The 26,399-nt window shown below is 39.0% G+C and overlaps 1 protein-coding gene and 1 long non-coding RNA gene across 4 annotated transcripts in view; one reads left to right on the top strand and one right to left on the bottom strand.

Annotated features, from left to right (window-relative positions):
- The window catches only part of LOC102536045 (T-cell surface glycoprotein CD1c), a 29,664-nt gene extending 21,233 nt beyond the window's left edge, over nt 1-8,431 (bottom strand). For 2 of the 3 annotated variants that reach the window (XM_072946306.1, XM_072946308.1), the window contains exons 1-5: nt 8,263-8,431; nt 7,711-8,001; nt 6,753-7,031; nt 6,266-6,544; nt 5,832-5,922 (exon numbers count right to left, since the gene is read on the bottom strand). In XM_072946306.1, the coding sequence (XP_072802407.1) occupies nt 5,832-5,922; nt 6,266-6,544; nt 6,753-7,031; nt 7,711-8,001; nt 8,263-8,320 (998 nt within the window). In that variant the 5' untranslated portion in view covers nt 8,321-8,431. Of the gene's footprint in view, nt 1-4,208; nt 5,683-5,831; nt 5,923-6,265; nt 6,545-6,752; nt 7,032-7,710; nt 8,002-8,262 lie in introns of those variants that run through there. The other variant, XM_072946307.1, reaches the window with a different exon arrangement.
- Nucleotides 5,629-9,660, top strand: LOC140688072 (uncharacterized). The gene is made up of 2 exons (XR_012062781.1): nt 5,629-5,924; nt 9,629-9,660. It is a non-coding gene; the product is annotated as an uncharacterized lncRNA (long non-coding RNA).
- Nucleotides 9,661-26,399: the final 16,739 nt, after the last annotated feature.

A 26,399-nucleotide genomic window follows, 5' to 3' on the forward strand; every position in this document is an offset into this window, starting at 1 on the left:
TTTGCTCTGGGGCTGTCCCACAGTCACACTCACAGATCCCCTTTTGTTAACCTGCTTGCCGGAACTGAGAAGTTCACTGGAAACATGTTGCAAGATGTGGCTTTATACAAAGAAATCTCCCTAAGTAAGAAAATGATGAGGGGAAATCACCTAGAATAGTATTTTTGAATGGATTTTTATAAATATAAGGAAGTATTCAATCTACTACTGTTGAAAATTCTGTAATCGTCTGGTGACATTCTGTATTTCCTTCAAAGAAGTCTGATTGACAATTTCTGATTTAATGATATTAGGAAAAACTGCCAACTTAGTAAAATGCTAACAGAAAGTAAAAAATAACGTCAATTCCTATTACATCTATAAGCAATCACTAGCCAACCAACCAAGCACTATACAATAAAAATCTCATCTTTCAATTTGAACGTGTTGCTCTCTTCATAGGTGCAGGAGAAAGGCGAGACAGTGCTCAGACGGTTCAATGTGATCACACATTTGGGCCATTTCTAAGCTTCATTCATCTACTCGGCAATTGTTTAATCTTCTAACCCTGCCCACACAGCCAATCCTTCCTACGATTAATTTCCAGGAGGTTTATGTATTCCAGCTCTTTTTCTTCCAGATCTAATTCTAAAGTTCTGTGGCGTTTTCTCTCTGAGGTCTCATTCATGTTCAAGGAATTTCCCTCTGATTTAAATTTTTCTTCCATTACTCTTAACTCAGGGAATTTCTTTTTAGTTGGTCTTAGTTTATATCGTAGGGTGTAAGCCCTCAGGGTAAGTGCCATCACATGTGGCAAAAACACTTGGCCATCTTATCAATGCATATGCTGTATGAAATCTAGCCTACTTTTTTTTAGACTCTACTAGGACTTTTTAAAAATTTTTAAAAATAATTTTAGATGTAAAGGAAAGATACAAGATAGTATAGAAAGTACTACCCGGTTTCCCACAAAGTTAACATCTTGCATAACTGTGGTAAATTTGGCAAAACTACTGCACTTGTATCATTTTACATTCCCACCAACGACGTCTGAGGGATGGAATTTTTGATAGATTACAGATAAATAGGTAGATCGGTAGGTAGAATATTAGAAGTAAAAGCTAATAATTTTTAAAATATATATATTTATTCACTAACTTAAGGTAAAATAAACTGAATGAGTTTTTAAATATATCTTTATTAAATTAATTTTTTAAAAAATACAGTGAGAATAAGGGCTTTGCAACTTTAAACATTTTTAAAATATTTTTGCAATTCTTCTGACAATAGAAGGCAGCTGTATTTTCATATCTGCTTCCAAATACAATCTTATGCAATATTACCTGTTGTATAGTCTCTGGAAAACAATGTACACTGAAATAACATCTTAGTATTGTTAAAAGAATAGTTCTGAACTCTTGGACCCTCTGAAAGTGTGTCAGAAACCCCCAGGTACCCTGAACACACCCTGAGAACAATTGTCCTAGATCTGGTACATCTTTAAAGTAAAGGTATCAGATCTTCTTCCCAAGTTAGAGTATTTCTAAAAAAGATATATTCTCATAAATACCTATCTCATTACTGTGAGAGAACCAAAGACAGAATAAGTGCTTGATTCTTTCCATTTATTTATTTACCAGTTTCCAGGAGAATGAAATGAATTGTTTATATAAGTTCTTGGGTGACAATGAGTTAGTTTTTGCATGACTGCATGACTCAGGAATTTCAAACATATTTGAAATCCTTGACTCTATCCCCTGGCCATTGTTTCTCTTGAGGCTCAAATTGTCCCATCCGCTACATGGGGTCCTTTCCACATGAGTCACTTCTCAGTCCTTTCAAATGTGCTTTCATAACCTAGCTCTCCATTATTTTCTGTTGTGGCTAAGTTGTTCTAGACTCTTGAACCAAACTAGAAATTCGCCATTTCTCCAAGGTGCTCTGGCTCCTTTTAGTGGAAAAATATTATGTGGAAGACATAATCTAGTGTGGTTTCTGGGTTTTTTAAGTGGCAGGATCTGTGTTTTTCCTAGTGATGAGTTCATACTTACACTTTCAAGTTTAGAGCTACAGAGTTTTACTCATCTATCTCACATTAACTCCTCTTCTCCAACACAGAATCCTGACTCCTAGTGAATCAGCACAATTAGGTATCACCTAACTCAACCATACACTCTACTGTTCACCTGTCCCACTATGCACTAAATTTCAATAACTTATACTCACATGATAGTCTTATAATAACAATAAAATCACTACCATCAACAGTATGATTATTGAAAACAATTTACAATTTGTTTTCTGCCCCTTGGGTCTATCCCCTGGAGATAAGCCAATTGTTATGCTTTAAAGTAGCTTGAAATAGTCCGACTTGTGTTCTGTCACAAACTTGATAAGTGGTTATCTCCTTGTTGCATTTTGCTTTCAATTGTTCCGAACTGAGATTCTTGTTTGTTTGATTTATAATATTGTGAAATGCCCAGGACATCCTGAATGCCAGAGTAAGGAGCTCAGTAAATCCTTTCTCCAGAAATCGGCGATAATATGGGACAACATTCTCAATATTAGCTATTTCAGAATTCTGGAAAATGACCAAAGGGATAAAGCAGATTGAGAAGGCCTTATTCAAGAACTACCAGGACCTCAGCAAGAGCAATGGGGTCCTGTGGGTTCGTCACCAGTTGTGGGTTCTGCCCAGCAGAAGTCCCACCGAGACGGAATGAATTACTCAAGACTGTGGAAAAGTCAAGAGAGCGAGAGCGAGTCGGGAGCCAACTCCACGAGCCTCTCAAATCTCCCATATTTACTGAGTACAGTCCAAGGAGGAATGCAGGAATTTAGGGAAGGACAGGGTGGGATCACAATGAGTACAAAGGCTTTGTTTATTGTTGGTGTTTGCCTCAAGGTCAGGAGACCCTTTTTGGCAATCGTGTTAGTGTGGATTCAGCTTATCGGGGCGGAATGTATAAGAATCAGCTGCTTGGCAACTTGGACTCAGGCGGCTGTGCCCGTCTTAGGTTGCCCCCCTCAGGGGACCTTATCCGTCATTGGCTAACCAGCCTTCTCACCTCTGAGTCTGCAGCTTTTTGTAACATGTTTACCATTCCAGCCCAAGGCTGTTTTGGGGATAGAAGACTATCTAACAGCAGGCACGCCCAGCTTTTATAGCCGAGGGCCTGGCTCGTTGCTAAAACCTCAAGGCAGTTACTAAGCACATCTTCTTTAAGGAGATAAGCGGCTGGGATCTGTTACAATTTGTTAACCCAATCATGGGCTCCCACAGGGTCCACTTAACATGGGGCTGCTCCCTCCCTTCCCTTGGCTTGGTGATGCTGTAAGCGGAGGACCAGCAGTCTTGCTGTCACCAGAAGGGAACCCCCAACTTGAAACTCCACAGAGAAGCCCTACGCCCAGGCAAGCTGTAAACAACAGTAAGGACTGCGACAAAAATCAAAGGACCGCACGACGGCTGCCTGAGGCTGCAGTACTGCTTGAGGTAAAGAAGAGACCAACCAAAACTTCACAAAGACATCTGGGAAAGGAGACAGTCACAGTGGACTTCGATAAGCTCCCACTTATTCCCAGAGGTTTGGAAGCTGCGCACAAACTAAGGAGAGACGGAAGAGGACCACAGTTACCTACTTCTCCCTGGCCAAGCGTGGCACCTTGCACAGAGGAAAAGCAGAAGCCGGGGAACAGATTTGTAAACTGCTTGAATGGTAAGTGTGTGCACGTATCCCCTTAGCAAAAGATGGAAGCTTTACCGGTTAAAGTTAAAAGCACAACCAGTGACAAATCACTGGCTACTAATGAGCTACGTTGACACAGGAGGGACTCTTAGGAGGCCAGGAAAAGAAAAGGAAAATAGAAAGAGGGGGAGGGGAAGGCTGGGGGTGGGGGGTGGGGACAGAAATAAAGATAGAGTAGAAGTAGAAAGAGAGTGAGAAGGGGAGAGGGAGAAGGAAGGGGAGGGAAGAAGGAAAGAAAAGAGATCTATTTAAAAATGATTCTTCAGTGGCTACAAACAGCCGGGCTGCCAGAATTGACAGAATTAGTCCAGACAGGTAACTAAACAAACAAACAAAAAATACAAAAAAGAAAGTCAAGATGAAACAACAATAATGAGTTTATTTGAAGAGCCTCAAACTAGAAACAAACCCAATAGTCACTGAAGAGTGGATGGAGAATTATATATATATATAGTATATTCATACATGGAATTCTATTGAGCAAAAACAAGGAATAGACGACCAATACACTGATAAGAAACATGGATGACTTACTAATGTATGCTAGGTGGAAAAAAATTCCAGCTACAAAGAGTATATACAATTTGTTCCATTTTGGTAAAATTACAGAAAAGACAAATCTAAATGTACCTAGCATAACGCTTACCAGTAGTTGCAATGATGCCTGGTTGGTGATGCGTTTAAATACAAATGGGTACAAGGGATATTGGGGTAATGGAAATGTTCTGTATCTTGATTGTGATCATGCGTCCATGGGTTTATACATCTGTCAAAATGAACGGAACCGTACACCTAAAATACATGGATTTTATTGTATATAAATTTTACATCTGTAAAGTCGATTCAAATTTTTAAAAAGAAACAGGAAAAAATTGTGGCCAGTAAAAAGGAAAAGGACAGAGTGAAGAATTAAACGTAACTTCAAGCAAGTAAGTACAGTCTCGATAGTTTTCTCCCCGACCAGTTTACAAGTTAGTGAATATGCCTGTCTTGTATTCAGTGCTTAACCAATAGTACTTGATTAGTGAATGAAACTTAAAGGAATCAACGTCTAGGCAAGCGTATCTGGGGGGTTTGTTTTCCACATACATCCTTTGCCTTGATCCCACCCTCATTTCCAGGACCACTTTCTGGCTCCTTTTTCTTAACCATTCAGTGACACATCCCTTCACATGTGGTCTGCACACTCTTTCTCTCTTTGTGTTTGGAAGACGTTGGAAAGAGTTGACTAAATGTATTCAGAAAACAAATTTGGCAAGGAGCAAAACTGCATTTTTCTTTAAGAGTTTAGAGAGAAAGTGAGGAACCTAAAGGAGTATGGAATTTCCTACTCAAGTGAAAACATTTAAACAAGAGAGGAAACAGCAGAGTTTCAAATAGTACAACGATGTCAGGAATGAAGATAATGAGAAAAGCCTGTCAACATGGCAGCGAATCCAACTTGGATATGGTTGGTTGGTTCTGGTTTGATTTCCGCTGAGCACTGACTACATGCAGGTCATTGTAGTTAAGTGCTACATTGGTCATAATCCTTGTCCCAAAGGAGTTTAAATACTAAAAGGGGAAGAAAGACCCAAGAAGCTGCAATTCAGTACAAGAAGTAGCGTACACATGGAGCAGGGTACAGCTGAAGTGCTGTCTGGGTTCAGACCAGGGAGAGACTGCTTCCCCCTCCGGACCAGGGAAGCCCTCTGGAGAATGTGACATCAGAAGTGGGCTTTGAAGGGTGAGTTCTATTGAATAAATGGAGATCACAAGGAAGGTATTCCACAGAGAGTTACAGAAATTAAATTAGTTTATATTAACAAATGATTATAAAGCAGAAACAGAAGAAAAATTAAATGCAGAAGAGAAAGGATGACATCACTATGGTGTCCTAGGTTCCTGGGCTGCGGGATTCTCACTCCAATCAGGGTGGCGTGGTGAGGACACTCATGGGATGCTTTGATAGGAGCTGTGAAACGAAAGAAATGGGGAGAAACTCTAAGTTGGAAGCGGTGCCTGAGGATAAGAGGGAGTGATCAAGATATGGAAGCTAAGAGAACTAAGATGGAATATTGAAATCAAAAATTGGGACGAGAGGAAGAAACACAAAGAACTCACCAGTGCTTTTTAACCCATAATGCAAGGACCATTAGAAGCACTAGAGGAGCAATCACTGCCAAGGCGATCAAGTTCATGGGGAAGTGATGTCCTGTGAGTATTAGAGGGACACAGATGTCACAATAAACCCACTGCCAACCTTCCTCCATCCACTGATTTCCCTACCTTGACATAAGCGCTGCCTGCAAGTCCCAACCATCATCCTGTTTAGTCACTCTGTTCTCATACCTGTTCAGGGAAGGGTTCCTCGTCTCCCCACAAATCTCTTACATCTGAGTGTCCCTCATGTTTCGTTCCTACATTTCTGAAAACACCTCTGTTAATTCCTTCTTAGTATCTCTCTCACTTAATGTTGGCATCATGAGACTTTCTTCTGACCTACCTCCCAGGCTCAAGAACCACCTTTGCACCCTTATAAATCCAATCGTACTCACCCCAGTAGAGAATGATGTCCTGGTCTCCTAGACTGCTGTGCCTCACCCGACAAGACAGGCCAGCTGCCTCCTCGGCCGCCACGTGCAGGATCGCGCGAAGGTACCAGGTCCCGTCAACACTGGGCAGGATGTCACCTTGCTGAGTGTCTGACTGCTCCTGTTCACCCCGCATCCACATCACCCAGATAGGCTTTGGGTAGTAGCCAGAGACGTGACAAACCAGCAACAGCTGATCAGACCCAAGGATGGGGCTACTGGACAGCCAGGCCTCGGGTTTCACTGCAGAAGGCATGAAGGGTATTCAGATGAGGACTCCAACAGGCAGCTTAGGGACAAATTACCCACATTAATATGCACATACTATCTTCCTCTAAGACCCTTTTGCCCACCAACCCCTCTCCTTTTTAAACTCTTCCTTGTCCTAATTTTGGAAGGGATGGTGGACAGAGACAAGACATAAGAAAATCTTACAAGAGGCCGAACTAACCTTGTCTCTGGAGATACATCTTCCCTGCATCGAGAAGACCCAAGAGAAATCGGGAGCAGGTGTTTCCTATGAGCTTATGCACCGTTTCCTTGATGCCTTCATACTGATTGAGGAGATTACAGGCTCTCTGGGCCCTTCCCTCAGTCTCTGGAGCCGGCACCCATGACATGCTTTGGAAACTCAGGAAATCTGATCCTTGAAAGGCTACCTGGAAGAAGCCTTCTATGGTGTCCCTAGAACGCAGCTCACAGCCAGCTCTCATCTGTAACTCAAAGGGGTCTGGGGAAAGAGAGGAAGCAGAAAGACAGATTAGTGAAGAAATGAGAGAAACAATATAAGAACCTGGGGCTTTCTGTTAAAAATGGAGCAATGAGAAGATTTTATAAGGGTGTGAGGGTGAGCCAAAGATCAGGGACACGGAAGAGAAGAATTGGTGGAATGGGGAAAGGGGCGCAGGGATGCGTGCCAAGAATGCAGGCTTTCACGTGAACAAGTTAGGGGAAGGTGGAAGGGGAAGTACGTGGTACAGGTCAGGGGAGGGGGAAGAGGAGCTCGTGTGAGAGGGGTAAGAACAGAACATTCCCGGGTGCGTGCAATGGTCACAGTGGTTGTTGGACTCTGGGTATACGCTTGAAAAAACTGAATAGAAGAAGAGATCATATTTTAAGGGGCTCAAACAGAGTGGGACAATCATGTACCTCTGGGCTTTAGGCCATAGGAGAGAGACCCCTGGGGAAAGATTTAAAAAAAAAAAAAAGCACAAGATAAAACAAGTCCAGAAGGAGCAAGAGTGTGGGAAATCTTAAGTCAACATCCATAATAACCCCCAAGATATGTATGCATAAAGAGCTTTATGGTGGGGTAGAAAAAATGGAAATGGTCCCAAAAAGTGTGGGAATGTTTTCCAGAAAGAGAAGAAATTTCTGAAGAAACCCTTAACTGAATGAATTGAACTTACATTCAAACTGCAGTTGACTGGCATAGTCTTGAATCTCCCGATTTACTCCAATCAAATAGACATGGAATAGCATGTTCAGCTGTGTCAACTCCTCATTGCTGAAGTTGCCCTTAGACCATGGGCGCAGGAAAATTATTTTGCCTGCTTCACTCTCCCAGCCATGAGTCTGCAACTCATCCAGCCAACCAGAGCCCTGATTCCGTGCCCAGGACTGGTTGGCAAAGGATGAGATCTGGATCACATAGAATGAGGTGTATTCCTGGACTGCTGTGGATAGTAGATGGTCAGGTACTTCAAGGGAAAATGGGACAAGCAGAAAGGAGAGAAGATGGAAAGTGAATCAGTTAGCAGAGAGAATGCCTTGAAGATGAAATTTTCCCGACCCAGGGCTCTATGCTTTACCATCATCCTTCAAAAGAGTAACCTGGACCTGGAGACAGGAATGCTCAGATTGTAAGCACTCTGGTACCCTTAGAATCCAGACCCATCTTGGGAAAGCCCACCACACTCTACCCACATCCACTCGGCTGGGCAGCTGACAGATGTTCTTACCGTCTGCACTGCCACCACCTGAGAGAGCAGCTAGTAATGCAAGATGCAGAAACAGCATGTCATTTACAGATGTTACTCCTTCCTTTCTTTCCTTCTGTTCTCAGCAAACCTACCCCTCAGTGTCTCTATTTGACTTCCTTCTTCTGTCAACCAGCAAAATCCTCCCCACCAATGACCAACCGCTGACTACGACAGAAAAAGTCTGCTGCTTCCCTCAGCCTTGGGCCTCCTACTCAGGCTCTCATTTCCCCTTCAGCTCTGACTTGAGGTTAGCTTCTAGCTGGATTCCAGCTACTCCCCTCATCAAGGGCCTTCATTCTGTCTACTTTCTCTCCTCAACTGCCTTGGACAAAGTTGTACGTGACATCGAAAGATCACATCACCTCTCTGGGACTTGCATCGGTAAAATGAAAAACTGAAAATACATGGCTTCCCCAGGGCCTGCTTGTATGAACAGATCACACTTCTTCCAGTTTCTCTGCCCAACTCTCTCCATTCTCCATCACGTTTCCTCTTCCGGGCACTCCCCTCTACTCTTCTCCTTTTGATTGTACTTGAAGTAGTCCCTTTCACTCCATCTTCCTCCACCTTTCCTATTTCTTAATTTTCACTGGCTCATTTATAAATAGGAAAATGTGCTTTCTCAGATCTTCTGGGATTGCCTTACACCACTGTATAAACTACAGCCAGCTCTCTATTACACTTAGAGATGAAATTGCAGCCATCCCAGAGTGCATAGGACCATGAAATACATAAAGAATAAGCTCTCCTGTTGAGTTTAATACATATGTTCACTTACCAAAAAAATTACTCAACACACGCTTGGTACCAAGTATCTTAGTAGGTAAGAGAACACACAGAGATTGACAATGTAGTCCCTCTTATCAGGGAGCTTTCAACAGAAGATGTATGTAAAACCAGAGTCAACATTCATTGTGATGACTGCCATTTCAGTGTCTAGAATCTGAGATACAAGGCTGCTCAGAACAATATTCTCTAGGGAACATTTTCACTGCCTAAACCCCAAAATGTCCATAATTTGAAGTCTTGAAAGAGCAGAATGCTTTTCAACCTGAATGCAAAACTTCTGTGCACTGTACAACTATGTTGGATTATGGTAGTTAGGAAATGCACTGTCCCCCAAAAAGAGTAGCATTCCTTAATATTTGAATTTATTTAGGTAGAGCATTTAAGAAGTAGTTAGTGATTTGTCAATGATCCTGACTGGTTAATGTATATGAATACATGAACACAAAATTGTTTTAAGATCTAGGCAGTATTTCATTGTTATAGTACCCTTTTAATAACTTTAAGTAATTACTGAATGGCACCTAAAATCCCACTTATAACGTCATTTCTCTTTCAGATTTATCAACATTAATAAAACTTGAAGCTACACACCATGAGTACTTTCTATTAGGGACACAGATATTTGGTAATTTCTATGAGCTACAAACTCCTCCAAGAATTATACATAATCTAAGCCCCATCCAAACTGCTCACAAGTACCAGATCTCATCTTTACGAAGTCTTCTTCTCAGTGGTAAACTCTTTGTTTGTGACTTTCAGAAGATACAGCTGGTTTCAGAAGATAATGCTAGATTTTCAGCACATTTTCCCCCCATAGGCCAAGAAGAAAAACACAGTTCTCCAACTCTTTTGTAATTGCGGTGGGGCCACGTGACCTAGTTCTGAATGATGGAATGTGTTGTGCTGGAGATGTAAGCCACCTCCAGGTTTGACCATGTAAACTATTGCATCTGATCATTCTGCCTTGCAGTGCCAGCCTGGAGGTCATCTGTTCCACATGGAAGAGCTACAAGACACAGAAGAGCTCCCCGGCTTACCCGGAGTTTGCCTGTTGAGAAATATACTTTGTTGTGTTTAGCATCTAAGATCCTCCAGTTCATTTAACTGAAACACAATCTAGCTACACTGGTTAATATTATTGAAGCCAGTAATTAGCATGCTTTCCCCCTCCTGAGTTCAGATCCAAATAAGATAAAGATATAAAGCATTTGATATATGGATCACATTGACAACTTTACTTCTCAAAAAGCTTCTGGAGAAGTATGTAATCCAAATAATGTTGTTGATTGAAAATCAAATGAAGTGTTTTGTGTACAAGCCTTTCACCTCCTTGGTTAGATTTATTCCTGGGTATTTTATTACTTTGGGTGCTGTTTTAAAGGGGATTGTTTCTTTACTTTCTTTTTCTGTTGATTCATCGTTAGTGTAAAGAAATGCAACTGATTTTTGAAAGTTCATCTTGTAACCTGCTACCTTGCTGAATTCTTTGATCAGCTCTAATAGTTTTTGTGTGGACCTTTTAGGGTCTTCTATATATAGTAACATGTCGTCAGCATATAGTGACACTTTGACCTCTTCTTTTCCAATTTGGATCCCTTTTATTTCTCTCTCTTGCCTGATTGCTGTGGCTAGGACTTCCAGGACTATGTTGAATAGGAGTGGTGATAGTGGGCACCCTTGTCTTGTCCCAGATTTTAGTGGGAAGCTTTTGAGTTTTCACCGTTGAGTACTATGCTGGCTGTAGGTTTGTCATATATAGCTTTTATGATGTTGAGACATGATCCTTCTATACCCACTTTGGTGAGAGTTTTTATCATAAATGGGTGTTGAATTTTATCAAATGCTTTTTCTGAATCTATAGAGATGATCATGTGGTTTTTGTCCTTTCTCTTGTTGATGTGATGTATTACATTGATTGATTTGCATATGTTGAATCACCCTTGTGTCCCTAGGATGTACCCCACTTGGTCATGATCTATAATCTTTTATTTGCTGTTGGATTCTATTTGCTAATATTTTTGTTGAGGATTTTGGCATCTATATTCATCAGTGATATTGGCCTATAATTCTCTTTTTTTGTAGTGTCTTTGCCTGGTTTTGTTATCAGGGTGATGGTGGCTTTGTAGAATGAGTTTGGGAGTATTCCCTCCTTTTCAATCTTCTGGAAGAGTTTGAGAAGGACTGGTATGAGTTCTTCTTTGTATATTTGGTAGAATTCCCCAGTGAAGCCATCTATTGATGAAGGAAATTAAAGAAGACTTTAAAAAATGGAAAGATATCCTATGCTCTTGGATTGGAAGAATCAATATTGTTAAAATGGTCACACTGCCCACGGCAATCTACAGATTTAATGCAATCCCTATCAAATTAACCAGGACATATTTCACAGAACTATAACAAATCATAATAAAATTTATATGGAACCATCAAAGACCTAGAATTGCCAAAGCATTACTGAAGAGAAACAAAGAGGCTGGAGGAATAACTCTCCCAGACTTCAGACAATACTATAGAGCTACAATCATCAAGACAGCATGGTATTGGTACAAAAACAGACATATAGACCAATGGAACACAATAGAGAGCCCAGAAATGAACCCACAAACTTTTGGTCAACTAATCTTCGACAAAGGAGGCAAGAATATACAATGGAATAAAGACAGTTTCTTCAGCAAATGGTGTTGGGAAAACTGGACAGCAGCATGTAAAGCAATGAAGCTAGAACACTGCCTTACACCACACACAAAAGTCAACTCAAAATGGAGCAAAGACTTAAACATAAGACAAGATACAATAAACCTCCTTGAAGAAAATATAGGCAAAACATTATCTGACATACATCTCAAAAATGTTCTCCTAGAACAGTCTACTCAAGCAATAGAAATAAAAGCAAGAATAAACAAATGGGACCTAATGAAACTTACAAGCTTCTGCACAGCAAAGGAAACCATAAGTAAAACAAAAAGACAACCTACAGAATGGGAGAGAATTTTTGCAAATGAAACTGACAAAGGCTTGATCTCCAGAATATATAAGCAGCTCATACGACTTAATAAGAAATAACCAAACAACCCAATCCAAAAATGGGCAAAAGACCTAAACAAGCAATTCTTCAAGGAAGAAGTACAAATGATCAATAGGCACATGAAAAAATGCTCAATATAACTAATTATCAGAGAAATGCAAATCAAAACTACAATGAGGTATCACCTCACACCAGTCAGAATGGCCATCATTCAAAAATCCACAAATGACGAATGTTGGAGAGGCTGTGGAGAAAGGGGAACCCTCCTACACTGCTGGTGGGAATGCAGTTTGGTACAGTCACTGTGGAAAACAGTATGGAAATTCCTCAAAAGACTAGGAATAGACTTACCGTATGACCCAGGAATCCCGCTCCTAGGCATATATCCAGAAGGAACCCTACTTCAGGATGACACCTGCACCCTAATGTTCATAGCAGCACTATTTACAATAGCCAAGACATGGAAACAGCCTAAATATCCATCAATGGATGACTGGATAAAGAAGAGGTGGTATATTTATACAATGGAATACTACTCAGCCATAAAAACAGACAACATAACGCCATTTGCAACAACATGGATGCTCCTGGAGAATGTCATTCTAAGTGAAGTAAGCCAGAAAGAGAAAGAAAAATACCATATGAGATCGCTCATATGTGGAATCGAAAAAAAAAAAAAAAACAAAGCATAAATACAAAACAGAAATAGACTCATAGACATAGAATACAAATTTGTGGTTGCCAAGGGGGCAGGGGGTGGGAAGGGATAGACTGGGATTTCAAAAATTGTAGAATAGATAAACAAGATTATACTGTATAGCACAGGGAAATATATACAAGATCTTATGGTAGCTCACAGAGAAAAAAATGTGACAATGAATATATATGTATATTCATGTATAACTGAAAAATTGTGCTCTACACTGGAATTTGACACAACATTGTAAAATGATTATAAATCAATAAAAAATGTTAAAAAAAAAAGAAATAAAATCAAATGAAGTGGACTGACTTACTCACTGTTATAAACTGACTATTTGTGGCCCCCATTCATGTGTTGAAGTCCTAATCCTCAGGGTGGTTGTATTTGGAGACAGTGCCTCTAATAATTAAGGTTAAATGATGTCCTAAGAGGGAGCCTTATAAGAAGAAACCCCAGAGCACACTTTCTCTCTTCTGCCTCCCCTCTCTCTCTCTAGCCCCCACTCCCACCTCTCCATGTGCACTGAGGAAAGGTCATTTAAGACACATAAAGAAGGTGGCCGTCTGCAAGCAAGGCAGGAAGAGAGACTCACCAGAAACCAAATTGTCTTGGGACCTCTAGTCTCAAGAACTGTGAGAAAATGTGTCTGTGGTTTAAGTCAACCAGGCTGTGGCATTTTGCTGTGCAGCCCAGGCGGCCTAACACACTCACCTAGCCCAGACGATGCTGAAAAACCTCAGAGCACCCCCACCTGAGGGCCTGTTCTTGGTCAAGTCAGGGCATGGAAGATGAAAGCAGAACTGACACTTCTGAGGGCAACTTGGCTCCAGAGGCAAAGGGCGGGAAGAGGGTGTTAGGACATATTCTATACCCACTTCCTGTCCTGGACTGACTAATGATGCAATTCACTCTATTCTCATGGAGAAAAAAAAAAAAGGAATGAAAAAAGAAACAAAAAATATTTAGGGGAAATTCTCTTTCAGGGAAACCAGAAACATAGGTGACAGTCCCATCCCGTGACACGGCAATACCCATCCAACTGTCCAAATGGAAACCTAGAAGCCTGCACTCTGCAAACTTACATCCCCTTTATTCCTCACAGTCACCATGACTCTTCTCTCCACAATTTGTAAAATCCACCTCTTCCTCTCTAACTCACTGCTATTTAGTTGCGCTTTTGTCAAGTGTGACCCAGGTCATTGCAACAATTCCTTACCTGCACCACGTAATCCAAACCCTCTCTGTGTCTATTCAGCACTCTGATTCGGGGTTGCTACAGAAAATGCAAGCCTGATCATGTTAAGCTCATGCTTAAAATACTGCAATTACTTTCATGAAACTCCTAAGCATGTCAATTTTATAGAAAAAGGCTCCTATATATCATTCCTCAGCAAAAAGGGTAGCGGAGGTGGAAGGAGTGCGTTCTGTGAGAAGGGAAACTGACAGACTACTTGTCCCAGTGTGCACTCATGAACATAGAGCCGAGAATCTGAAATCTGTATGAAATGCACCAGGAGAGGAGGAGGTGGTTACAGAGGCCCTCTGCACACACACAATCCCCAGAGAATAATCTGAGATGGGTAGGACATCCTCTGATTAGAACCCAGCCTGACTGGAGGGTCCTGGCTATCCTTTGGGGTTCTCAGCACTCTTCCTCTGTCGCCAGCCTTCCCCAGACTCCCTCTTCTTGCCCCACTGGTGCTCAAGCCACAGGTGTCCTCATGCTCACTGTTGCCTGCGCTCGTGCTTGGCACTCCCCCAAGTTCACCACCATGGGCGATTTTTCCTCCCTGTTCTCAGCACTCCAGAAACCTCACCCTCTGCCCACTTCCCTACTTGAGAAACCCTACTGCCTCCCACAACTACAAGGCTTTTACTGGGACTTTCATTTCCCTATTGGCACTTCTTCAAGTGATTCTCCACCCTTCCTGGTTTGCAAAAGCAGTCTCTGTCTCCACTGTGTGTCCTCCTTCCTCTCCCACCTACCACAGTGGACAGGGTTCCATGCTGGGATCTAGGATAAGCCCCCTACCGGAAAGCACTGATTACTGTACTAGGTCTCAGTTTCCCCCACCATAAAGTGACTGGATGGAAAGAACTTGTTATTTCTCTACTTCTGCTTCAATTTTAACATTCTTTGACTTGGTCTGTGCTTACATTCATTTTCATTTACGTAGTCTCTCCTTTCTCTGCCTCCTGGACCTCATTTCTTACTTTCCTATGGCTCCATATTTTTCTCTGTTTACCCTTAACCCGAGTCCCCAGGGTCTCCTCTCTGATCACCCATCTTTCCTAATCTCTCTGTCCATTCATTCTAACCACTGCTCACTACCTTGGCTAAATTTCAAAATCTAAAGCATTTCCTTATCACTTGACCCTTCGATTTCTGTGCTTAAATATATGACTGACAGGCAAGATGCATTTTTCTGTAAGACATAAACCAGGAAATGAACAACAGCAACAACAAAAAACTACTACAAAACATGTGGATATATACTGGATAAACTATAGTTAAAAATTATTTATACATGCATACACTTTCACAAGATGATAAGGAAATCTTGAAGAAGCAAGTCAAATGAGACACTGAAAACCAGAGTGGGAAGTGGAAGCTGACACTTGGGCTTCCCAGGGCATTGCCAGGAGCTGGTTCCCAAGGCCTTTGGCTACAGTAGCCACATAGGTGAGGCGGTAAAGCCTTGAGACCAAAAAAGATACAAGTTGGATATGAGACTTTCTGTTACACCATCAGTGAAACTGAACTGGAAAAAAATTCATTCTACTAAACAAGAAGGTAACAAGTAATCCTTATGCTCTGGCCAGAAAATTTAAATTTTTCTTAGAAAAGTCTTAATCACGTGAATTTAACAGTAAAAAATATTAATTTACTTTGGAATGCCCAAACTAATAAGTTAGTATTTTAAAAGTGGTTCAGGGCAGGGAGGGATGAATAGGCAGAGCACAGAGGAATTTTACAACTTTGAAAATGTTTTTCATGATATTAAATGAAAGATACATTTGTCCAAACCTATAGAATGTACACCACCAAGAGTGAACCCTAGGGTAACTATGGACTTTGGGTTATTATGATGTGTCAGTGTAGATTTATCCTTGGTAAAAATGTGCGACTACAGTAAGTGATGTTGATAATGGGGAGGCTATGATTGTGTGGGGGCAGGGTGTATATAGGAAATCTGTATGTTTTTCTCTCAATTTTATTGTAAACCTAAAAATTGCTCTAAAAAATAGTCTTAAAACAAAACAGAACAAATAAAAAGTTTGGGAATGTCGTTTGGTGCAGCCATTATGGGAAACAGTATGAAGATTCCTTCAAAAACTGAAAAGAGACCTACCATATGATCCAGCAGTCCCACTCCTGGGCATATATCTGGAGGAAACTCTAATTCAAAAAAGATACATGCACCCCAATGTTCATAGCAACACTTTACAATAGCCAAGACACGGAAGCAACCTAAATGTCCATTGATAGATGACTGAATAAAGAAATTGTGGTGTGTGTGTGTATATATATATATATATATAGTGTGTGTATATACATGTATATGTGTATATATATGTATGTGTATACATATGTATATGTATACTTGTGTATGTGTGTGTATATATATATATATACACATACAATGGAATAATACTCAGCCATAAAAAAGAATAAAATAATGCCATTTGTAGCAACATGGATGGACCTGGAGATAGTCATACTAAGTGAAGTAAGTCAGAAAGAGGAAGAAAAATGCCATATGATACCACTTATATGTAAAATCTAAAAAACAACACAAATGAACGTATTTACAAAACAGAGACAAACTCACAGACATAGGAAACAAACTTATGGTTACCGGGGGTGAAGGGGGTAGGGAAGTATAAATTAGGAGTTCGGGATTTGTAGATACTAACTACCACACATAAAATAGATAAACAACAAAGTCCTTCTGTATAGGACAAGGAACTATGTCCAATACCATGTAAATAGCCTGCAATGAAAAAGAGTATGAAAAGGAATATATGTACATATGTATAAATGAATCACTATGCTGTACACCAGATATTAACACAAAATTATAAATCTACTATATACTTCAATTAAAAAACACATTTTTTAATGAAAAAAATTTCCCTAAATTTTTATATTTTCAACAATGAGCTGGTTATTACTTTGAAAATTAATGAAAAATAAATCCTAAGTATTTTTTTAATGTTAGATTAATAGCAAAAAATTGTGAAGCTAAAAGAAGTTTCCCTAAATAATCAATTAAAAAGAAAACCAAATCTGATCAATTTATGCTGGAGCCAGACTGGATTAGTGTCTCATGTTCTCTGGAGAACATGTTACAAAATGAGTGTCATATGAAGAGGCAATCAATATGCATGCAGCTATACACACAGAGGAAAGTATTTTAGAGGTATGTCACGCAGTTATTTCAGAATTATCTCATGTTTCTGTATGATGTGCTATTTCTGGTATTTTTTCAGCTTTTTAAAAATTGAAATTTATTGTCATTTCTGTTGTGTCTTTTAAATGCTAAGTAGCTCACAACTAAAAAAAAAAAAAATGTTCCAACCTGGTCACTCGGAAGACACAAACAAAAAACCTAATTTCTAAGGATTCACAACCAGTGCAATCTTCTTTTTTCTACTATCAGCACTCCTTGCTTTACACAATTTCAATATACACAAATTTTCAGTTACCATGGTTTACTTAAATGACACAATCCCCCCAAAACATGGCTCAAATTTCAGTTGCCACATTATATTAAATGTTAGTAATTAAATAAAGTTCGACTTTCACTATTAGCTCTTCATTCCATGAATCACCATGAAACGAACAAACATGCAGTCAGTAATCAATGACGTCATTGACCATTACAACACGTTTTTCAAAGTTTGTCTGTGACTGTTATTCTGTTCCATGTGCAGATAGCAAAGTGTGTACCTGTGTTGTCTCCTTGTATTTCAATAATGAATCCATGTGACATTTTACATAAATAATAACAGAAAGAGGGAATTGACCAATCAAGATGAAAATGGAAATGCTGGAAGTGAGATTTGGATTGAATGTAAATGAAGTCGTAGAAGAAATAGCTGACCTGGGCAATGTTGACACTGCCACTGGTTGAGGAATTATAGATATGAACCTAAAGGAACTTGGTGAAGGCAAACTTAGAAACATAAATGAGGAGAGTGATCGTGACAAAAAAGATGAAGGTGTCGCAGATGAAATGACACCTGTAGAAAACTTCACATTTAAGGAACTCTCAGAGATATTCCCCAACATTGAAAACTCAAAGTGTAAAACATTGGAACTTGATCCAAATAGAAAGGATTACAACAATTCACCAAGGAATGGAAAATATACTCCATGTCTGTAAGTTACATGGTGAGAATAAAGCAAGCACAGCTCAAACCACTCCTGGTAAATTTTTACAAAGAATTAAGACATTTCAATTCGGGATGTTTCTATTGTGTTTTAAGGGTAGTGTGCTAAATTCATATTAGTTTTATTATTTTTTATTTTCCTATATACTTATAACTGACAGTAAGAGGGATTTGAATGTTTTGACAAAAATTTTAAAGGTAACAGAGTCATCAGAATTTTTCCATTAATTATTAAAGTCTTTTTGCTTGATTTCAGCTTGCATGCTCAGTTTTTATAGTCCCATACCATCATGCAAAGACTGACTTTATATTATAAGGTTTGGAGTTAAAATTTTTTAAAACTATAACTTATTAGCATCAGTGATAGGTTATTACTGACATCATCACTTCATTTGTCTTTAAAGACTAAATCTTCTGAAGCTTGCAAGGAATTAATTGTAATTCCTTAAGTACGCTGAATTAGGATTCTATCATTCTGTGTATGGTATTAATTTTACTAAAATATCATGCCAAACTCGTGCTAAACCCATAATTTAAAGGATACTTTTGGAAGTATAAATTTGGCTTATTTTCTAGAATCCATAACTTTATTAATATTTTCAAAATTTCTAAAGAAATATTGCTGATTTCCACAAACTGCATTCCTAATCCCATGATAGTATTAATTCAACTTCTTCATCATATATTCAACAATGGCTTCAATTTTATATTCATTTATATTTTCAATACACTCTAATCTTTGGTTGAGACTGAAAAGCAATAGTATTATTTTTGTATGATATTTTAAAAGACTATTTAAAGATAGACTTTAAATTTTTTATTTTATTCTTTTAGTTTTGGGGGAAAGTAATTAGGTTTATTTATCTATATTTGTTTATTTATTTATTTTTAACAGAGATACTGGAGATTGAACTCAGGACTTTGTGCATGCTAAGCATTCTCTCAACCACTGAGCTATACCCTCCCCAGTTAATGACAGACTTTTATTCAACACAATGCTAAAAAGAATGTGCTCAGGTAAAAGAATATAGAATACTTCCATAGTTTTTCTAAGATGCTCAGATGCTATTGATGCTGGTTGATTTTCAGATGCTATATTTTCCATGCATGTTGGCACTGTCATATATCTGACTCTTTATTTATTTATTAACATTTTTTATTGAGTTATAGTCAGTTTACAACGTTGTCAATTTCCAGTGTAGAGCAAAATTTTTCAGTTATACATGAACATACATATATTCATTGTGACATTCTTTTTCGCTGTGACCTACCACAAGATCTTGTATATATTTCCCTGTGTCTGACTCTTTAAATCATTTTGTCTATATTCAGCTTTTGTAACTTGTAATATGAACGATTTGTATAATTATTTTCCAGTCATTTTACATGCTGGGAAAACTCTTCAGCACACACACAAAAAAATGTTTTATGTGGAAATATAGGCACTTAGAAATACACAAACCTAATAATTCTCTATTTCACTGGGTTCATATCTGAAGCTATATCATCAAACTTCAGTGGAAAATATTTAGCATTTCTTAGCTTATTTAAAATTATTTGATTCATCACATCTGTTATAGCCTTAAGGGCTTTGTTTTGCATTTCATCTCCTAAATATTGTGTTACATTATTTGTTGCTAATGTTAGTCATCGGCATAAATGTCCTGCCATAATGTTGACTTAATCTGCTGCAATATTTGCCAACTGAGGAGAATTCTAATACACTTTCTTGGATAGTGCTCTGATGCTTGATTTTTGTCCTGCCAAACACTGAATCACCCACATTTTGTGTTCATTTACAGCATGCCAATATTTCATGGTCCCACAGCATTCATAGTTATATAATTTAATCACTGCATTTTAAAATACTATATTCAGGTTATGTTGAGGAATTTTCACTTCCTATTCTATTAACTAGAATAACTCTGGCGATCTTTCACTCATTCTCATTCATCAGATAACTTTTTCATCCCAAAGAATTTTTAGTATCAATTAAATGATTAATAATAATAATATTATATATTATATAATAGTAGATGAGGCTTTTTTTTTTTAAGCAACCAGAATCTGGTTGTTTTTTCACCAATTAAAAAAATCGGTGTGCAATGAATGTTTCAAAACCTCCTATCGTTTCCTAAATTTGTTACTGAAGTATATGATGAGCATTCCAAAAAGTACACAGTTAAATTATGAAGGTCATTGACTTACCACAAAGAGAAAGCACCTGTGTTATGCAATTCAGGTCAAGAAGTAGGAACATCACTAGCACCTCAGAAGATTTCCTTAGGCTACTCTCAAAATTACTGCATCTCTCCTCCCTAAACATAACCACTATTTGGACTTCTAACATCATAATTAGTTTTTCTATCCCCCTGTAACAGTTTATCTTCTCGCTAAAGAGTGCCCCAGTTCGTTGGAATTCTTGAAAATCTCTTTCCATTTCGGAGAGTTTTCACCTGTTATTTCATCGTAACCATTATCTGCTTCATGCGCTTTTCTGTCATTTTGTGACTCTGGCTACACATTTGACCTTTCCATGGTAACCTTTCAGTTACACATTTTGTCTTTTTTGTATTTTCCATCCTTTGTCCTTCCAAAATCCATTCTGGATATATTCTTCCAATCTATGTTCCAGTTCATAATTCTCTCTTTAGCAAGGTCTTGTCTGCTATTACACCACCCTTTTTTTTTTTTTTGGCTGTTATTTCGTATTTCTATTAGGGAATTTCCGTTTATTCTCTCTTTATAACTTCCATTTCTCTGCCAAAATTCTCAGTGTTGTTTTTAGCTCCTTGAGCATGTTTGGCCTACTTATTTTAAAGTCTGTGCTTGATAACTGTCTATCTGGGCCCCTGCTAAGTCTGTGTTTGTTCTCTGCACTCTCTTCTTGCTGTAATTCATTTCACTTTGTCCCTGTGTTTCTAGGGTGTTTTTTTTTTTTCCAGGTGTATTTTTGGTTTTGAGTTTATACCATTTACATATAAAAATATAGAAATGATTTTGGGGCTTAGGATAAAATATCTTCTTCCAGAATCATTTAGGAGCACTGGCAATACAAAATCACCTTATAAATTTCAGAGTTAAGATAACCTGAAGCTGAGTTGTAATCTCTGCAAAGGTTACTCCCCTTCTGCTTCACGCTTACTCCTAGACGGAGCCCTTTAAGATCACAACCCAAAATGTAGGCTCCAGTGATATCTTTGAAGATCTGCAAGTCTGCTGGAAGCTTTGTCTGTTTTCTCAGGCTCTTTAGCTGCCTCTCATGGAATCCGTAGATGCTCTCAGGGGAAAAGCAGCCCCCAGTGCAGGGCTCATTCTGTGAGTTTCTGTCTTCTCCTAGATACTGACCCAGTAATTCATCTCTCCTCTGTTGGTTCTTTAATGTCTTGAGACAGATTTTATTTTATATTTTCTTGCTTTTTTCTAATTGTCCTTGACAAGAGAGTTGGTCCAAATGAAATAGTCTACAATTTCTAGAAGCAGATGGTCTCCTGTTTCTTCTTTTCTTTTTTAAACTGTTTATTAATAAAACCTACCATCCTTCCATGTGTGTAGGCTCAATTTCTGTCTCAGAAACCTGGGACAGGCAAATGGAAACTCTGCAGTGGGCAGGTGACCCCTAAGCCTGTGTACAAATCATGTGAACTCCAGGTTAGCTCCTTCTTAGGTCTCCTGGACCATGAAACCAGGTCAAAGTAATATAGGAGAGGAACCAAATTTGGGGCGTCTTATCTAGGCTTCACACCTAAAGGCAAAAGCTGGCACTAATTGTTTTGCTCCCTAATGCTTTAAAATAATCCATATCTAAGAGCTGTCTGATTCCTTGAACAGATTCTGCCTCAACCATTCCTCCTGAAACCTCCAGTTGAAAGTCACTGCTTGTAGAATCTCATGCACATTTCCTAAGGTTTGCTTTGCAGACTGTGTTTTCAATACTGACTTTGTTTATTTAAACCTCAGAAATCTCTGGTCCCATAGAAACACACGCTTGCCCGCATCCATCCGTAGATGCTGTGGGACCAACAGTCTACCCTTTCCAGACAAACACGCTTGGCCTCAGGGAGAACTGGCTGCTGACCTCCCACCGACATGTTCCTCTCCAGGAACTGCCTTCCGTGGAAGAGTTCCTTTGTCCAAGGATACATCCCTTCCCTGGGGAGAGCACACACCAAATGTGGGAGTAAAAAGCACAGCCCGTTACCTGGTTTTAGGAAATCTCTGAAAGGCCATCCTAGCTCCAGAACTCTCCATCACTTTATCAAATCCTCTGCTGACATTGCATCACAGCTCGACCTCCCCCTCTCCTCAGTCCTGTTGTTCCTGGGAGCACTCCCCAGCAGGTGTCCCGCACACAGACGTCCATGTGAGTGCACTTCCTCAGAAACTGACCTCTGACACTCACTATAAAGATGGCCATTTGACCTGGACAAAGCCATCCTGAGTAGCAGCAACCTGCCACAGTAAACCCTCAGATGGACACTAGATGCAAACCCCTGCAATGGCCTTTACGGGTCACAACAAAAAGGCGGGTGCACAGCATATAAAACCACCAGGATTATATATCTGGAGTATTAACTCCTTATCAGTTTTATCATTTGCGAACATCTTCTCCCACTTAATAGGTTGTCTTTTCATTCTGTCAGTGCCTTCTTTTACTGTGCGAAAGCTTTTACATTTAATTAGGTCTCATTTATTGATTGCGTGAAGGAAAAGCCCAGCTGGGCTAACAAGCTAAGTCACAAATCTAAGTGTAACAAGTGTCGGATTACTGATCTGAGTTCTGCTGGGCTAACTCGTAAATCTGAAGTTTAGTGTCAGTTTACTGGGCTAACAAGCTAACTCGTAAATCCAAGTTCAACAAGTGTCAGTAACGTGATCTGTTCCGAATTGATAAGCCTCAGTGTACTGGTTCCTTGCTTTTTGTTGTTTGAGCCTTATTGGCTAATAGCCCATACTTGTAATTAACCCTACAAAACCTCATGCACACGTCTTGGAGGTGCTCAGAGCTTCGGAGCAGAAGCCCCTCTGAGCCCACCGGCGTAATACATCTGAGTACTCCAACCCTCCGAGTGGTGCTTGTTTCTTGGCTGGCCTGTCATTTCCGTAACAATTGTTGCTTCTTTTTTTTTTTTTTTTTTTTTTGCCTTAGAAAATATTGTTAAGATTTATGTCAAAGAATGATCCGCCTATGTTCTAGGAATTTTATGGTTTCAGTTCTTACGTTGAGGTCTTTAAATCACTTTGAGTTTATTTTTATATATGGTGTGAAAATAAATACAACAAAATAGAAACAGACTCAGAGATACAGAGAACAATCTAGTGGTTACCAGTGGGAAGAGAGAAGGGGGAAGGGACAAAATAGAGTTAGGGGATTAAGAGATACAAATTACTATGTATAAAATAAATAAGTAAAACAAATATATTACACAGCACAGGAAAATATAGCTATTATTTTATAATAACTTTAAATGGAGTACAATCAATAAAATATTGAATCACCATGTTGTACCACTGAAACTAATATTGTTAAATCAACTCTACTTCAACAAAAATGATAATTAAAAAGATAAAAGGAAGAAAAAAAACTGGAAAAAAACACCACATTGAACCATGTGGGCCACTGCACACAACAGTCAAAGACTTATGTAGTCATACCCTTATTTCTAAAGGCAAAAGCGTATCATACATCAATTTATTCTCCATTTCGATAATATTTTTTTCTCCATAGTTCTAACAAAGTCTTCAGAAGTTGTTGTTAATTCTCTCCTAAATAGAACTTGTCTTCCTAAACTGTAGACATCAACCTTTCATATTATTCAAAATGAGTGAAAATGTATGCTAAAATTTTATTCCAGTTTTGTTTATAACTTATGGATCTTCCTTGGTTTTTGTTTTAAGTTACAGTTTTTCCCTAGATTCAATGTAGAAAATTCTTTTTTCTACTTTGGACTTATCTCAGTGAGATGAATTATGAAACATTTCACTCTGCCATTTTCCCAGAAGTTCACCCCAATTTCTAACATGTTTCTTTTCATATAGATTTCATAATGGCTGGTTGTATTTTATCCCTTGCCTTAGAAAATTTACAGATAAAAATTAATTCAGATAGAGGTAATCCAGGTGTGGTTGTCAAAATCTTGATTTACCCCTAGCAAAAAATAAATAACCCATGTAGGTCAATACAAGGAAAAAAGTAAAGAGCTATAGGTAAACATTTCATAAACCAAAGGTATCAAACTTAAATTGATATTCAGCTAATATCCTGGGCTGGTTAGGATGGAGTTTAACTGCAATTGATGGAAAATTCAAATGAACAATATCTTTGTAAAGATTATCTTTTTCTGTCTCTTGTTGAAGGACTGGAGGTAAGCAAGTCAGGGTTGTTATGGCATTTCATTGAGACAGGGAATGGGTTCCAGTTTCCTCTTTTGTTTGGGGTGTTTTTTGTAATTTTGTCTTGCTTTGTTTTCTTTTGATCTTTACCATGCTTGGTCTTCCTTCCAAAGGTCATTCTGTTCTAAGAGATGGTTGCCGGAGCTCCTTCCATCAAACCCACCTGTTGGTCGACTATAAGGGGAAAGGGAGATGCTGAGCACATTCCCCGCCCCACCACGGCTTCATACCCACGTTGCAGAAGTTGTGCGCTGCACTTGTTAGACTCAGTCGCAGAACCACAACCAGCTAAACGGGGGCCTAAGAGATGCAGCTTTTACTGTGTCCAGCTGATGACTGGGGAGTTGATTAATTCTACAGGAAGTGCAAAATGGATTCCGGGAGACGATCTGTTGTCTCTGCCATATAAGCTCACCTGACAATTCATTTATCATTTTAGGTAGATAGATGCGCAGCTGGTAACCAGTTTCACATGAATAGGTCACCTGGAAGTAACACTGTTCAAATCTCCAAGACCCGGGGTGCTTTTCTTAGGACACTGTATACCCAAGTTAGGGCTCATGCTCATATTAAATATTTCCCTTTCTAAAGTCGTATCTGGCATTTTCCTGAAATAGAATTGGATATGCATTGGGGACAGGCAGAGCGGTAGGGAGGCCAAGAACCAAATTACATCTTGAGAAGAATCTTGGTCCTCGCTACAGACACCATCCGCTCCCTGGGCGCAAGCCTGAGATTTAAACCACAGTCCATGAGTAAATTTCAGAAAGCCACAAGAAATTTCCAACTGCAAATTCCACCTAGGGCTCTACTGATTATTAAAGTTACTGCTCTGCTTTTAATAGATAACATAAAACTGTCGTACGTAAGGTGTGTATTAGAGTACGTAACATAAAAGTCTCTGCTGCTAAAAAGTAATTCAAATTAGTTCAACACAAACAATATTTACGGGAGGCTTACATCCTGTAGACGATGTAAAATCTGCCACTGAGTTTGCCAGAACATCAAGGGCAGCCCTCATGGACCAGATCCTGTGTGTTGTGTAGAGTTACTTTCTCCATTTTTAATTTTAGCCTGACACGATCACCTTCCTTTAAGAAACTTAAATCAAACAGGCTGGTGGACCTCGTAAAATCTGCAGAAAGAATGTTTCTGAGAACACTGCTCACTTCACCAAATAGTTTCTTCTCCACGAGAACTGGTGGGAGAAATTTCCTTGTGGCCTCAGGGCAAAGAAGAGCAGTATTTTTCCTGAACAACTTATTAGTCTGTTTCTTCTAGACCCTGTGAATATGTAATTGATCCAGTCTTGGCCCTTTTACAGTCCTCTAGTAATTTGTGACCCACATACACCCCGCGTTTAGGGTATCATGACACTTGTTTAATTTACTCCATTCTTAGCGTCATCTTATTTACTGACCTTGGATGCAATTCCTATATTTTTATTGACAAGTTTTTAATATTACATGGGTGTTTTTATAAGTAGTTTTCAATTATTTTTAGAGACAAGTTAGTATTAATTTGAGTAGCTTGATATTTGGTGGCCTTAACACTTCTAAAATTTGAGTAATAAAATACTGAAACTTTGTTTTAATCTCTACTGCCCCCAAGTGGTTAAATATAGAAATTTGTCCCTATCTATAGCCTTTGGCAATTATAAAAACCCTGAATTTTTCAGAGGCGTTATGAGGTTGCAGATATTTTGATTCTCTTCTTAGACATACAAGTATTTTATACAATATATACTTTTATTTTTCCCCTAGGAAAATACTATTATGAAACCCATCATCCCAATTTAGTTTCTATTCT

Source organism: Vicugna pacos, chromosome 21 (genome assembly GCF_048564905.1).
Source record: "Vicugna pacos chromosome 21, VicPac4, whole genome shotgun sequence".
NCBI lineage: Eukaryota > Metazoa > Chordata > Mammalia > Artiodactyla > Camelidae > Vicugna > Vicugna pacos.